General features: G+C 45.5%; 2 protein-coding genes and 1 long non-coding RNA gene across 3 annotated transcripts in view; all 3 read right to left on the reverse strand.

The window, feature by feature from the left end:
- LOC146975173 (uncharacterized) overlaps positions 1-16287 on the reverse strand; it is a 197031-nt gene that overhangs the window by 128059 nt on the left and 52685 nt on the right. The window contains exon 3 of the mRNA XM_085794664.1: positions 10987-11100. Within this exon, the coding sequence (XP_085650790.1) occupies positions 10987-11100 (114 nt within the window). The remainder of the gene's footprint in view (positions 1-10986; positions 11101-16287) is intronic.
- On the reverse strand, positions 1070-8713 carry LOC146975177 (protein NLRC3-like). The gene is made up of 5 exons (XM_085794705.1): positions 7536-8713; positions 7249-7422; positions 6984-7157; positions 2205-2251; positions 1070-2052 (listed from the first exon to the last, which is right to left on the reverse strand). Exons 1-5 carry the CDS (start codon positions 8624-8626, stop codon positions 1493-1495), a joined length of 2046 nt encoding a protein of 681 aa, XP_085650831.1. The 5' UTR covers positions 8627-8713; the 3' UTR covers positions 1070-1492.
- LOC146975178 (uncharacterized) lies at positions 11245-13073 on the reverse strand. Its single transcript, XR_015037421.1, has 3 exons — positions 13036-13073; positions 11480-11614; positions 11245-11392 (listed from the first exon to the last, which is right to left on the reverse strand). It is a non-coding gene; the product is annotated as an uncharacterized LOC146975178 (long non-coding RNA).

Consider the following 16287-nt stretch of genomic DNA (forward strand, 5'->3'; position numbering starts at 1 on the left):
TAGATTTTAAAAATGAAGGAAAGAAACACTGGAAAAACTCAAACCAGAGAAATAATAATGATAATCATGATGATAATATTATTAATAAAGTGTCCTGATTGATGAGTTTGTGTTTCCAGGGTTACACCAGTCACTCAGATGAGGACGACCCAGAGAGGATCCAGATGATCATCCAGAGAGCGATAACAGACGCTGACTGGATTCTAGATAAAGTGAGTTTATTAATGATAATAATAATAATAATAATAATAATAATAATAATAATAATAATAATACTGTCAGACAGACCAACACACGTCAGTCTGTCCTCTCTGTGGTTGCAGTACACCAAGAAGAAGTGAGGAGAAGGAGGCAGCAGCTGCTCACATCAACTATGAAGCTCATTGTTTCTATCAGATAAATATTCATATCAGTGTAAAAACTGTTCAGACTGAAATGTGATTTAGTGACGTTTGATATTTTTAAATAAAGTTGTTCTCACTGACTGTGGCTCCTTGGTCTCATTGACAGTGTGAGGACAGAGGTTATTCAACATGAGGGTTGACACTTTTATTATTAAATGGTTTTATTGGTTCTTAACAAACAGGACACAACAAGTCAGGGTAAACGTCTCTCTCAGTCTCTTCACGTTATATGTAGAGGGCGGGAAAAAAGAGCCTCTCATTAGTAGGATGTCATACACACACACCTTATTTTTTATTTTCTTCTTTCTCTTTATTTTCATTTATTTCAGTTACATCCTGAGTCAGACTCCCATACAGGTCATTTTGTTGTCATTCCACTTTGTGACCATAGGTGGCACTGTGATACCAGGCTCAGTGAGAAACTCCTGACTCAAGCCCATCCCATTCCCATACACTAGGAGGCAGAATAAAATGGTGTTTGAGACAGTCAGACACTTTCTTACTGTTCCACAGGTATGTAAAACGTGAAAAACAACTTGAAAATTGTGACTTTTGAGGTCACGTCAATGTATTTAGAATGGTTTGATAACTTTGGTGTATTTGTCAATGCAGCCACACGTGTTTGTGTTATTATTTATATGTATTGAAGTTCTATGCATTTATAATTAAACTCAAGCGTTTGCCTGATATTAAGGCTGGTAATTGGCCAGTTGAATGTGAATTGAGATGTTTGACATGTTACATAGGAGGCAGAATAAAATGTTGCTTGACACAGTCGCAAACTGCTGAAACCGTGTTTATTACTGTTCCACTGTCATTCATTCATTTTAGCTTGGTGATATTAGGCCTCGTCCTTCATCAGCAGCTGAGTAAAAGTCACCGTGGTTTTTGTCCTGTAATAATCGACGCTTCCATCTTTAAAGGAAGAGGAAGACGTTTACAAGAATCACTGAGAAGAGTTTAAAAAATCAACTGATTTAATCCATGAATGTGAAAACGTGAGTGAGAGACAGAGACAGACATGTAGAGACTGAACTGTCTGTTCAACAGTGAGAAGGTTTCTGTGACAGGAGGAGACTCTGGTTCACTCAACACAGACTCAACCAGGAACCAATATCAAATCCAAACCCAGGATAGAGAGGTTGAGTGAAGGTGGTGTTGAAGGTGTAGAGGTGGATCAGTGAGTCAGAGGAGACTCTGTAGAAGGACAGAGAGCCAGCAGGACAGTCCACATACACTGCTACTCTGTTAGAGACAGAGGAGGAGGAGGAGGAGGAGGAGGAGGAGGAGGAGGAGGAGGAGGGGATACGTGTCTCTCTCCTATTGTGCCAGACTCTGTAACCACCATCATCATCACAGATCAGACACCAGGACTGATCGTTCAGTCCAAACCCACAGTCTACACTGTTTCCTTTCCTGCTGATTCCTCTGTAACTCACTGATATAAGAACGTATCCTCTCCCCTCGACCTCCCAGTAGCAGCGACCAGTCAGACCAGTTGAACACAGCAGCTGAGACCACCAGTCAAATCTGTCTGGATGATCAGGATATGACTGACGCTCCTCCACACGTGTCGCCTTCCTGTTGTTGTCAGACAGTTTGATCTTTGTGTTCACTGTGTTTGTGTCGATTGTGAGTGGACAGGAATCTGATGGAGAGAACAAGACACAGCTGCAGTTATTGATCATGTGATCAGTTATTGACAGTTTGATGAAGACTCATGAGGTCAGTGATGTGACAGTGTGAAGATGGTTGAATGTGCTGCTTTGTTTCCATGAATCAAAGTAAAAACAGACTTACACTTCCTCAGACCTGGTGTCAACCATGGGACTCCAGCAGGCTCCACCCTGAAAGGAGGAGGGGGGTCAGAGCAGCACCTTCTCTGTCAGCATGCACACATGGACATTACATGGCTCTCACACACACACTGTTTTATCACTGTGTTCACATGGAGGCTGGTATGTCTGGATGAACACTGAGCACAGAGAAGAAGGAGCTGGAGTCTTTATCTAGTGATGATACAGAGCAGGAGGAGACCAGGAGGAAACACTTCATCATGTCTTTTCTCCATGTCATGTCACTGCAGTGTGAGACACACACTTTCACTCTCTGACTCTCAAGCTGCACAAACACACGTCACAGCAAAGATGATTAAGACACAACAGGTGGAGCTGACCAGCCCAGATATCCCACAATGCACCAGGAAAGAAGAAGAGTGCAGCTGTGAACAGTGGATGGTTTCAGTGTTTGATGAGGAAGGAAACACACTCAACACGTTTGTTAGAGCTCAGTGAAACACACAGTGAGTTTAGTGAGAAACACTGAGTGTGAACACAACTTGTGTTTGTTTGAAGAAAACTCCCCAGGAAGCTGAAGAATGAGGCTGTGAGCAGGTTTCCACAGGAGCCACAGCAGCAGTGAGTGGATGAAGGAGCTCTAATAGAAACCATCTGATCACAGTGACAGGACGGATCAGGATCTCATGATCAATGACTCTGTTCTTCTCTGCTCTTCACACAGATCAGCTGCAACACACTGACTCACTGAGATCAGTCACATCATGTGGAATAAAGCAGCCGTCCTCAGGACCAGTCCTGAGCTCCATCAAACCTGTCCACACATTTTGACTGGACTTGAAGTCAGAGTCCAGAGGAAGCAGAGAAACTGTAGAGCAGAGAGAACCAGGCTCAGCTCAGAGCACATGGACTCAGACAGGAAGTGAAGCTCCAGCTGCTGGAGACTTTCATTAAGGAGCCACTTTGTGGCTTCATCTGATCTGGAGTCAGCACACACACAGTCTGAAAACAGCTGTTTGACCACACACACATTCAGCCACAAACACTGATTATTACACTGTTCACTACACTCACTTTCTTCTGATTGACAGCTCCAGGCCTCTGGACAGTGAGGACATCTGGATGTCACACTGTGATTTACTGTCTCCTCAACACAACAACACATCTCATCAGGACAAGACCAGGATCTCAGAGAGACTGAGCTGATTATTGATCATCAATATCTGACCAGACAGAGACCTGATGGTGCCGCCTGGTTTCTGTCTCTTATTTCCTCCTTGGTTGGAGACGCTGGGAGACGAATGTCTCTGAGCAGTGGACATGCTTTGATTCTTGTTGCTGTGTTGTTGGGCAGTTATGCTGGTTTCACCCCCACACAGGTGGACTATCTTGTGGATAGCACTGCAGCAGCACTCCTTGGGACACTTGATGCTGTAGCTCCCCTGAAAAAGAAAGTTATCAACCAGAAAAGAATAGCTCCCTGGTACAGCCCAAACTTGCGCGCTTTGAAACAGAAGACCAGACAGCTGGAAAGGAAAACACATTCCAGCCAACATGAGGAAGACCGTCAAGCCTGGAAGGATAGTTTATTAATATATAAAAAAGAACTCCGTAATGCTAGAAGCAATTACTATTCATCTCTAATAGAAAAGAATAAGAACAACCCCAGGTTCCTTTTCAACACTGTGGCCAGGCTAACCAAGAACCATAGTGTCGTTGAGCCATCCATCCCTCCAACTCTCAGCAGTAATGACTTCCTAACTTTCTTTATCGAAAAGATAGTTAATATTAGAACAAAAATTGCTAGTAATGGACCACAGATTACAGTACCCATAGAAGCACCTCCCAGACCTGGTTCACACTTGGACAGCTTCTCTCCCATCGACCTGTCACACTTAACTTCTGCAATTACTTCTTCCAAGTCAGCCACATGTCTACTGGATCCAGTCCCGACAAGGCTACTTAAGGATGTCTTCCCCTTAATTAACATTTCTCTTCTGAACCAAATCAATCTTTCCTTAGCCGCAGGCTACGTGCCACAGGCCTTCAAGGTGGCTGTCATTAACCCTTTACTTAAAAAACCTTCTCTTGACCCAGATGTCCTAGCCTATATCGGCCTATATCCAACCTTCCTTACATCTCTAAGATCCTTGAGAAGGTTGTCCTGGAGCAGCTACATGAACATCTGCACAGCAACGAGCTCTTTGAAGCTTTCCAATCTGGATTCAGAGAACACCATAGCACTGAAACAGCACTTGTCAAAGTCTCTAATGATCTTCTTATAGCTTCAGACAGAGGCCTCGTCTCTGTACTTGTACTTTTGGACCTCAGTGCTGCATTCGACACCATCGACCACAGCATCCTGCTGCAGAGACTAGATCATGAAATTGGGATTAAAGGACCTGCCCTAAAATGGTTTAAGTCATACTTATCTGACAGGTTTCAATTTGTTAATGTTAATAACGACCATTCAGAGTATAGCAGAGTTACGTATGGTGTACCGCAGGGTTCAGTCTTAGGGCCAATCCTCTTCATTCTTTACATGCTCCCATTAGGTGGCATCATCCGGAAGCACTCAATCAATTTTCACTGTTATGCGGATGATACACAACTCTACTTGTCCATGGAGCCAGATGACAGAAGCCGCCTCATCAATCTGCAAGGCTGTCTGAAAGACATTAAATCCTGGATGTCCTCTAACTTCTTGCTACTGAATTCAGATAAAACTTAGGTCATTGTGTTTGGACCTAAACATCTCAGGGACACTTTCTCTAATCAGATCGCTACACTAGATGGCATCACCCTGACCCCGAGTACAACTGCGGGGAACCTTGGAGTCATTTTTGACCAGGACCTTTCCTTCAGCTCCCACATAAAACATGTGACTAGGACCGCCTTCTTCCATCTGCGCAGTATCACTAAGATTAGGAATATTCTCTCCCAGAGTGATGCTGAGAAACTAGTGCATGCATTTATCACTTCTAGGCTAGACTACTGCAACTCTCTCCTGTCAGGATGTCCGAAAAACTCTCTAAGGAGTCTCCAGCTGGTCCAGAATGCCGCAGCAAGGGTTTTGACAGGAGTTAGGAAGAGAGAGCACATCTCTCCCACCTTAGCTTCTCTCCACTGGCTTCCTGTAGGATTTAGAATAGACTTCAAAATCCTTCTGCTGACTTATAAGGCTCTTAATGATAAAGCTCCAACCTATCTGAAAGAACTAATCATTCCTTACTGTCCTACCAGAGCACTCCGCTCCCAGAATGCAGGTCTGTTAGTGACTCCCAGTATCTCTAAAAACAGACTGGGAGGTAGAGCCTTCAGTTACCGGGCTCCTTTACTGTGGAACCAGCTCTCTCCATGGGTCAAAGAGGCAGACACTCTAACTACATTTAAGTCCAGACTTAAGACCTTCCTTTATGACAGGGCTTTTAGTTAGGGCTGGTTCAGGAAGCTCTGAACCATTTTATAGCTACGCTGCTATAGGCTTAGACTGCTGGGGACACATCTGGTTACACAGAGCCCTCTCCTCCTCTTCTCTCCTCTCCTCTCCTCTCCTCTCCTCTCCTCTCCTCTCCTCTCCTCTCCTCTCCTCTCCTTTCTCCTCTTCTCCTCTCCTCTCCCCTCCTCTTCTCTCCTCAGTATATTTTTGAACTGTCATTTTCTGTTGTACTTTGTAGTTTGGCCTTGGTGTCTCGCACTCTCTCTGTGTTTCCGCAGATCCACCGGAGCTCCATCTCTCTGCACCAGCCGCCGCCTGCATCGCCCCCCTCCCTCCCCTTCCCCTGCTGTTAGACCTGCCTCCCCTTCCTTCCCATGGACTAGTCTACCACCCAGTCCTCCCATCGAGCTGGCCAGCTCTCCCTGCCCCCCCCCCCGCCCCCCCCCCCCTCACCAGAGACTGCCTTCATTAACTCCTGCTAACATTTCCATATTTCGCACATTCTATGACAAACTGTAAACTGTTTTCTTGTCTGTAACAACATCTATTGCACGTCTGTCCGTCCTGGGTGAGGGATCCCTCCTCTGTTGCTCACCCTGAGGTTTCTCCAATTTTTCCCTGTTAAAAGGGTTTTCCACAGAGTTTTTCCTCAGTCGATGTGAGGGTCTAAGGACAGAGGATGTTGCTACGATGCCATGTAAAGCCCTTTGAGACAAACTGTTTGTAAAAACGGGCTATACAAATAAAATTGCCTTGCCTTGCCTTGTTAGTGTGTCCACACTCAACAGGTGTCTACAGTCTCTGGGACTGTTCAGGTCAGACACTCTGTTGGTTCAGGAGCAGTTCAACCAGCTGCAGCTGAAATGTTTCCTGATAAACTCTGAAATAAAGTCTGATCCAAACATCTGGAGAGACTCAGAGCACAGCTGCCAACAGCTGCTTTCATCACTGACATCTCTTCTCCTGAATATGACACAGTGAGTCATGATGAGACACTGAAGTCATCATGAGGAGAAACTCCTGATCCCAGTAGTTCATCACTGTGACTGATGAAAGCTGCACAGCTCATGTTTGAAACAGTCTGAGATTTTGGCTTCAGTATAAACTGTGTTGGAGCGAGTCAGACTGAGACAGAGGACGTCATTGGAGTGGGCGGAGCTTCACTGTGGCCTACACCACCTCTGGATATGGTCTGAGTGATGGCATCTGATGTCATCAATGCATGGATCACCTGAGACAGATGTTAATACCAGGTGTGGCCAGGTGTGAACGGGGCCATAGAAAATGTTCCAGCTCCTCCTCCTCTATCAGACAGTGTGTGTGGCTGCAGCAGTCTCTCCATACCTGAGAGAGTCCAGTCTCCAGCCTGGATCCTCCCGTCCAGCAGACAGCAGCTCCACTCCTGAGGCTCCTGGATGGTTGTAGCTCAGGTCCAGCTCTCTCAGATGGGAGGGGTTGGAGTTCAGAGCTGAGGCCAGAGAAGCACAGCCTTCCTCTGTGACCAGACATCCTGACAGACTGAACACACACAACAACACACAGGAACCCTCTGTCAACACCTGCCGCTGTGTTCAAGTGGCATCAGATAAACAGCTGGATGGATCCTCACCTGAGAGTCTCCAGTCTACAGTGTGGACTCTCCAGTCCACCAGACAGCAGCTTCACTCCTGAGTCCTGCAGGTTGTTGTTACCCAGGTCCAGGTGTCTCAGACTAGAGGACTGGGAGCTGAGGACTGAGGACAGAGCTTCACAGCTTCTCTCTGAGAGGTTACAGCCGCTCAGTCTGAAGAGATGATCATGAGGAATTAAAGAAGAAAGGAGTTTATTATCTGTCCTGTTGAAAAGACAAAGGGGTTTTATATAATGATGAATAAATCCAACTATCTCTACACTTACAGAGCTTTGTTGGAGGCTTTGACCACTGGCAGCAGCCTCAGAAGAGCCTCCTCTGAAGCAGAGTATTTCTTCAGGTCAAACTCTTCCAGATCTTCTTCTGATGACAGTAAGATGAAGACCAGAGCCGACCACTGAGCAGGAGACAGTTTATCTGTGGAGAGACGTGCTGATCTCAGGGACTGTTGGATCTCCTCCACTAGAGAACAATCATTCAGTTCATTCAGACAGTGGAACAGGTTGATGCTTTTCTCTGCAGAGGGAGCCTCTTCAATCTTCTTCTTGATGTACTGGACTGTTTCCTGTTTGGACTGTGAGTCACTTCCTGTCTTTGTCATCAGACCTCGTAGGAGATTCTGATTGGTCTCCAGTGAAAGACCCAGGAGGAAGCGGAGAAACAAGTCCAGGTGTCCATTTGGACTCTGTAAGGCCTCGTCCACAGCGCTGTGGTAGAAAGATGTTGATTTGTCTCCAGACACTTCATACCACCAGGAGGTTGGTTGTTGTTGTGACATCAGGTTGAGTCCAGAGATGATGAAGGTCAGATGGACATGAAGAGCAGCCAGAAACTCCTGAACACTCAGATGGACGAAGCAGAACACCTTGTCCTGGTACAGGCCTCTCTCCTCTTTAAAGATCTGTGTGAACACTCCTGAGTACACTGAGGCTGCTCTGATATCGATGCCACACTCTGTCAGGTCTGATTCATAGAAGATCAGGTTTCCTTTCTGCAGCTGCTCAAAAGCCAGTTTTCCCAGAGAATTGATCATCTTCCTGCTCTCTGGACTCCAGTGTGGATCTGTCTCAGCTCCTCCATCATACTTGACCTTCTTCAGTTTTACATGAACCACCAGGAAGTGGATGTACATCTCAGTCAGGGTCTTGGGCAGCTCTCCTCCCTCTCTGGTCTTCAACAGCTCCTCCAGAAGTGTAGCAGTGATCCAGCAGAAGACTGGGATGTGGCACATGATGTGGAGGCTTCGTGATGTCTTGATGTGGGAGATGATCTCTCTGGCCTGCTTCTTCTTTCTTAACCTCTTCCAGAAGTACTCCTCCTTCTGTGGGTCAGTGAACCCTCTGACCTCTGTCACCATGTCAACACACTGAGGAGGGATCTGATTGGCTGCTGCAGGTCGTGTGGTTATCCAGAGGCGAGCAGAGGGAAGCAGGTTCCCCCTGATGAGGTTGGTCAGCAGTACGTTGACTGAGGTGGACTCTGTCACATCAGTCAGGATCTCAGTGTTGTGGAAGTCCAGAGGAAGTCGACACTCGTCCAGACCGTCAAAGATGAAGACGACCTGGAACTGATCAAACCTGCAGATTCCTGCTTCTTTGGTTTCAAAGAAGAAGTGATGAACAAGTTCCACCAAGCTGAACTTTTTCTCTTTCAGCACATTCAGCTCTCTGAAGGTGAAGGGAAATGTGAAGTGTATGTCCTGGTTGGTTTTGTCTTCAGCCCAGTCCAGAGTGAACTTCTGTGTTAAGACTGTTTTCCCAATGCCAGCCACTCCCTTTGTTATCACTCTTCTGATTGGTCGGTCTCTTCCAGGTGGGGCTTTAAAGATGTCTTCTTGTCTGATGGTTGTTTCTGGTTTCCTGGACGCTGTCTCAATCTGTCTGACCTCATGTTCATCATTGACCCCTCCAGCCCCTCCCTCTGTGATGTAGAGCTCTGTGTAGATCTGGTTCAGAAGGGTTGGGTTTCCTGCTTTAGAGATCCCCTCAATCACACACTGGAACTTCTTCTTCAGGACAGATTTGAGTTTACGTCCACAAACTGGACCAGGAGTTCCTGAATAAACAAAAACACAGTAAAATTCATAAAGAAAATATAACATTTAAATCCTCTAAATAACGACTATATGTTTCCCTCCATGTGTTGATGTCAGTGAACGTCTCATTTGTTCATCATGTTGAATCTTTAGAGAAATCCTCTTACTGCTCTGCAGACGCTCAGCCAGCTCCTCCTGCTTCATCCTCCTCAGGAAGTTCACTGTGATCTTCACTAATGCCCTTCTGCTGCTCTTCCTCTGCTCTTCATCCTCAACGTCCAACACCTCCTCATCCTCCCTCTGACTCCCTGAGCATTCTGGGTAATCTGGACTCAGAGCCTTGCGGATCTTCTTCAGCTCGTTCTTGACAAAAGTGACCATGTTCTCCTCCAGCAGCTGGAACAGAAACTCTATGAGTGACAGCATCAAACTAAAACCATGGAGCCAAACATCAGATCCATGTTGGACAGACTGACAATCCACTGGTGTCAAAGTGCAGCATGGAGATGATGGTGAACACAACAGATGTAACAGCAGCTGTTGGACATGTCCTCACCATAAATATGGAGTCCAGGTGTGTTTGATGCTGCTGGGCAGACTGACCACTGGGAACCTCTGAGCTCTCCTGGTCCACTCTGTGGAGGAATCAGTGCCAAGTCAACATCAGTACAGAGAGATAATACAAGATGGACTTTATATGTCCCCTGAGGACGTTCACAACAGACACAGACACTTTGGTTTCAGACCTGGTCCAACAACACGTCGTACAAACTGGTTCTTTTCTACAATAACCTGAGTCTGACTGTCAGTTACAGCTTACATCTGATCAGCTGATCCACATCCTCCTTTAAACTCAATGAGCCACTTCTTTGAGTCGTTGCTCTTTAAAGACAGACAGCTGGGTTCAGGAGAGTCTGGTCTCTGCTGCTGGATCCTGAAACAACAACACAACTCATGTTAAACAGTTTTAGGTTTTCAAAAGAATTCTCTGCAAAGTTATTTTAAGGGTTACAAATGTTAATGAGTTCCTTTTCCTACATTTTGTAACAGTGGGCCTCATTCACCAATATCTCTTTAAGTTCATTCATCTTCTATACAGCTCATCCTCACTAGGGTGGAGGGTGAGCTGGAGCCTTTCTCAGCTGACTTTGGGCAGGAGGCGGGGTTCACCCTGGACAGGTCACCAGTCTGTCACAGGGCCAACATACACACACACATTCACACCTATGGGCAGTTTAGAGTCACCAGTTAACCTGCATGTCTTTGGTCTGTGGGAGGAAGCTGGAGAGAACCCACACATGCACGGGGAGAACATGCAAACTCTACGTCAGACTCATGAACGTGTTGTTAAATCCAGAATGCCAGAGAAGGTGAGTTGAGAAAGAAAGTTAAAATGCCCAAACAAAAATCTAAAGGGAGCGTCGGACTCCAAACATAAAAAGAACTTCAGTGCTGAAGTGGAGCGACTGCTGCAGGAAGTGAACAAAAAGCAGCTGTTATATTTAGTAGCGTCAGCAGTGGATGCAATAACAGAAAAAAGATGCATGGGATGCTGTCAGTCATTCACTGAACGTGTGTCTGAGTTATAACTCAGTTTTTAATGAGAATCATTGAAATGTGACTCCACAGGAAGAACGTTCAACAGAAAGTCAAAAACTATGAAATGTAGTTTTGTCTCTTACATCTGATCAGCTGATCCACGTCCTCCTTTAAAGTCAATGAGCCAGCCCTTTGACATGTTGCTCTTTAAAGACAGACAGCTGGGTTCAGGAGAGTCTGGTCTCTGCTGCTGGATCCTGAAACAACAACACAACTGATAAATGTGCATGTTGGAGAAAAACTGATGAAAAATATCTTCAATCTTTTAATAAACACAACAACTGACTTTTAGAGAGAAAAGTCTTTCTGACTGTTTTACATTCTGACCTTCCATCAAGATCCACAGAGAAGTCGCTCTTCATGGACTCACAGCTGGATCCAGGTCGTAGACGAGGTCGAAGTCCAGGTCGAAGTCCAGGTCCAGGTCCAGGTCCAGGTCCAGGTCCAGGTCCAGGTCCAGCAGACTGTGGCTTGTGCTGCTGCTTTGGTCTTGAACACAACACACACAGAGCTTTGAGTGTGAATAATGATGGAGCAGTGATCTGAGTCATGGACAGTTAGAGATGCTCATCTGACCTTTGACCTCTGGTCCTGTGTTTACGTTTCACACACAGTTTCTTAGAGGGAGGGGCTCCCTCCTCTCTGTCCTCACACTGATCCATGCTGCTGAGCTCACATCCACATCAGCTCACACACACTTTGTAGCTTCACCTGCAGAGGAAACACACATCATTCATCTGCACAGCAGCTCACATGTCCATCATGTCTCCAGCTGCTCCTCCACTGATTGGCTCTTCTTCTCTGCTTCATATCAGTGTCAGTTGAATGCAGTCACACAGCAGTGAGGAAGAGGAAGCTGCCATCAGCTGCTGTACTTCTACTATCAGTCCACTAGATGGCGTCATGAAGCTGCAGCCCAGCAACATGATCCATGGACCACTGTTTCCATCCATTGACACACACAAGGACTGAGATCCACTGAGTTGATGTGACACAGTCTCTGTGTGGACAGCGTCCCTGTAGAAAACCACTGGATCAAACAAGCTACAGCTGATTATTACACACACAACAACTGGGCCAAGACTTATTTCACCTCACAGCTCCACTATCACAACATTCACTCATTTCACTCACACTGGAAATTCAAAGAGAGAAAAAACACTCTCCAGCTGCCACTGACACTTATTGTCTCTGTCCATCCATTCATCGTCTGCTCCATCAAATGTCACAAAATACAGACAAATGATGCGTTCAAGTTCCTCTCAGTCTGAGGCCACGTCTTCAAATGTCTCGTTTTGTCATAGCAACAATCAAAGAGACAAACATATTCAGTTTACAGTCGAATCAAACAGAGAAAACAAGGAAATCTTCAGTTTTTGAGGCTGAAAACTGAAAATTTCTGCTTGAAAAATGTTGATTAAACAACTGTTGCAGCTCTAAAAGATTCTCCACAACAATATTGATGATTTGTGTCCAATAATCAATAACCCAGAGTGTGTACTGTGTGTAACCACAGACAGTGTCCAGCTGCTCCTCTTCTCATTCATTCCAATGAGTCAGTGAGCTGATGGAACCTACAGAGTCACAGGACAAACATGCTGTGGTTTCATATTTAATCGTGTGTTTCTGAGCTCATCAGGTGTTTTTAATCTACAACCTGCAGCTGCAAAGTGACCAGTAGCTTCACCTGTCAGCTACATGAGCTGCAGTACAAGCAGGAAGTAGCACAACAAGGAAATACTCAAGGAGAGTACAAGTACCTCACAACTGTACTGCACTAAATGTACTCAGTTACTGTGAAGAACCTGATGCTGAACATCGATCAACACTGGAAAATCAATCATCAATAAAGAAAACTGTCAGTATTGATCAGTGACCGACAACATCCACACAACATGGAGGACACGGTTCTACCCACAACATCCACACAACATGGAGGACACGGTTCTACCCACAACATCCACACAACATGGAGGACACGGTTCTGTCGGTCCAGACTTTACAGCTGCAGCTCTGACTCAGCTACAGTAACATTATAATAACACAACAACAACACAACCACAAGTTGAAGGGCAGAGAACTCAGGTAACGACAGGTGTTAACGAGGAAAACATCCAGACTGTTCACCTTACCTTCACACGAGGAAATAAACTGCGACACAACCGCTGGGTCGAAGAGGAAGTAAACTTTAAACAGGAAACAGGGAGGGGGGGGGTGGGGGTGACATCTGTAAACTGAGTAGAGAGACTGGTGTTTTTTACTGCTGTTTATTACCACCATTGAACCATAAAGGTTTCATGAAAAAATTTTGAACTGTGACTCACCTGTTGCTCTTTGGTCCGTGTGTGTGTGTGTGTGTGTGTGTGTGTGTGTGTGTGTGTGTGTGTGACACTGACGAGAGCAGCACGAGGACAGAGAGCAGCCACTAGTGAACAACCTCTTGTTTAATAATACAGTACATTCAAGGCCAATGATACATCCTCACCAGTACATGTTCAGCAATGCAACACTGGCTCTCTACAGAAATAGAAATGTGAAATCTTGAAGTCAGTGCACGACATTGAGAAAGAACACTTAACAGTCAACGTGTAACACAGTCTGCACACATTCTGCTTTTCTGCACAGAACACACCTCCGACTAGTGCTGCTAAAACCAACATAAAAAATAGATCTCAAAATAAGTTATATATATATATATATATATATATATGTTCTGAGGGTCTTCATAGAAATATTGGGTTGGGGTTCATATTTACAGCAATATAGACTTTGATGGGGTTTTCCTCAAACGACAGAAATTGCACAGTAGTTAAAGAATCCAAGATCACCATTTTCAAAAAGAGTTCACACACATAGTAAACAGTCAGTCCTCAAGATGCAGTATGAAGTTGCACATTGTCGTCATGCCACAGAGGGGGCTGCTTCAAGGCTTTGGTACACAACGTCCTGATTGGAAGAAAAACAAAGCTACGAGGTTACATCCACACCACTGCCCGTTCCTGGGATCGAACCAGCGAATCAGAGCCAGGTGACTACAGCACACGTCAGGACTGGGGAAGACTCTTGGCACTCGGATCACAGGTGCAGGTCCGTGCTGGATGACCAATCATATGCAGCCGTGTTGGACGTTTTGAGGAGGCGGCGAGGGCGGAGATAAAGGGTCACGATGGAGGAGGAGGAGGGGGAGGGAGGGGGTTGGAAACAGTATCAAAAATGTCCCAGACTCCCTTCAGTACGGGAACGTGCTCTGTGCTGTTACTAATACTGACTCACTGGGCGCAGTCTGGCTTCGGCTCAGGTGTGTTTGGTTTTCACACCTGTGGCCTCAGGTCTGTGGTTCAGACCGACCCGGTCCGAGCAGGTCTGAAGTTCACAGGCTGGACCGGGGGCCGGAAAACCACCGGGTTCCACATGGACGAGTGACTGCAGCCGAGTTTTCCTGACGGCCCTGAACGCAGCAGCAGCAGCAGCTCTCACGATGCGTTCAGGTCAGTGAGCGAGTTTGACTCCGGTTCCACAGGAAAACATGAGCTGGTGGTTTTTCTTCTGGTCTGTGGATCAGAACCTGATGCGTCTGATTCCTCGGTCTAATGTCGATGTTTCTGTTGTTTTAGTCTCAGTTTCAGGGTCAGATGATCTGGACCCTGAGCTCACGTCAAATCAAACTTTATTTATACAGCGTCTTCAGTTCACATCCTGCTACACAAAGTGTTGACCAACATTAAAAAGCAGTAAAATCAGTTCAGCTGGGACAAAAATACAGGATGGTTATAAAACTGTCATAGTCTGCACAGAGTACGGTGGCTGACGAGGCCCAAACTTTTTCCATCAGGAGAAAAAACAAATAAAACAACGAGCAGCAGGAAGTCAAAACAACAAACAACAGAACACTCGAGCTTTAACCTTTGGCCTTCCAGAGTATGGCGATACAGTAAGCGTTAGCATTAGCTACAGCTACAGGCCTGGAGCTCTTCAAGGACAATTCCAGGCAAATTCAACCTGGGGTCTAGTTTCTAATATTTCTGTTTCTGCATCGCCACAGCAGCGCCGATCGGGATCATCCCTATGTTCCCCACTTTGTATGGGACTGGGGAACATAGAACCCTTTTTCTAAAAAAGAATCCTATGTTCCCCCCTTTTCCCCAAAAGGACCCAGCGGCGAACATGCAATTTTTGTACCTAAACCTGGAAATGGAGTTATGAGTGACTTTGCATATTTTTGCCTATTTTTAAGTGAGAAGTTGAGTTGTGACTTTGAGTGAGAAGTGTAATTGTCCCATCAGTTGGGTTTAGGCCATGAAGAAAGGAGTTGGTTAAGAGTCCAGATAAGAGAGTCCATCGACCAGCAACAGCGGGGAACATAGGACCCTCTTTCTGAAAAAGGGTCCTATGTTCCCCAGTATGTATTGCGACCAGGGAACATAGAACCCTTTTTGGGAAAAATGGGGAACATAGGAGCATTTTTCAAATGTTTTATTTTTTTTTATTATGGTTATTATGTCATATTTCAATTAATCTTAGTATTGTATCTGTTCCCACTTTACCTGCCCAGGGACTACAGGTGGAAATTAGCAATTGTTGCTATAACCTGGCTCAAAGCATCTCTTCTTGTTTTACAAGATTAATGTTTTTGTGCATTGTCCCTGTTTTAAATAAATAAATTCATTCATTCATTCATTCAAAAGAGGGTCCTATGTTCCCCAATATAGGATATAGGTATGCTCCCCTTGAAACAGACCCGAGGGGTTTCTTCACTTCAAGCAAGTGGACATCTTTGTAAACTGAGAGTCAAGTTAAGGGCTAACGTGTTTACAGGTCGTCTGAAGCTCCTGTTTGTTTTATCATCAAAGGAATATCAACTCGGAGCCACAACGTCTTCGTAGCAGTCAGAGTAAGTCTGGATGTTGTTTGTTCTACCTGTAAACACACTGAACGTAACGTAAACTTGAGACTTTTAGACCTAAAATGTTAGGAAACTTTAGCCCCAGTTTGAATTTGCCTGGAATTGTCCTTGAAATTGTTGTTGTTGTTGTTGTTTTTACCTCCTTGTTGTGTTTGTTTTGTATTGTCTTGTTTGTGTCCATGAATCTGCAGCTGGTTTGTCCTCGTCAGCCACCGTACTCAGTGACATCAGAGAGTGGAACCTGCTAAAGGTCGTGACCTCAGAGGCCTGTGCTGTGCTTTAGTCGTCACTGTTGTGCTGCTCCGTCCTGGAACTGGACTCAAACCTGCGTTCACCTTTGACCTGCTCGGAAAAGTCGGCTGCAGTTTCAACAGCGCAGCCCCCCCTCCCCCTCCCCCTCCCACCCCCACAGGCACCAGGAAGGAAACCCTTACAAAAAGTGCAACTCGGTATCGTGGGCTGTCACTGATAAAGGCAACAA

The sequence above is a fragment of the Trachurus japonicus genome, chromosome 13 (assembly GCF_045865225.1).
Source record: "Trachurus japonicus isolate A0001 chromosome 13, Traja_1.0".
Classification (NCBI taxonomy): domain Eukaryota; kingdom Metazoa; phylum Chordata; class Actinopteri; order Carangiformes; family Carangidae; genus Trachurus; species Trachurus japonicus.

Bases quoted from the DNA above. Each gene is read 5' to 3' on its own strand.
- LOC146975177 (XM_085794705.1), bottom strand. From the start codon at position 8,626: ATGGTGACAGAGGTCAGAGGGTTCACTGACCCACAGAAGGAGGAGTAC. The intron at 2,252-6,983 runs GTATGGAGAGAC...TCCTCCTTTCAG, and splicing joins TGGAGACTGGACTCTCTCAG to GGTGGAGCCTGCTGGAGTCC. The intron at 2,053-2,204 runs GTAAGTCTGTTT...TCTCTCCATCAG, and splicing joins GACACCAGGTCTGAGGAAGT to ATTCCTGTCCACTCACAATC.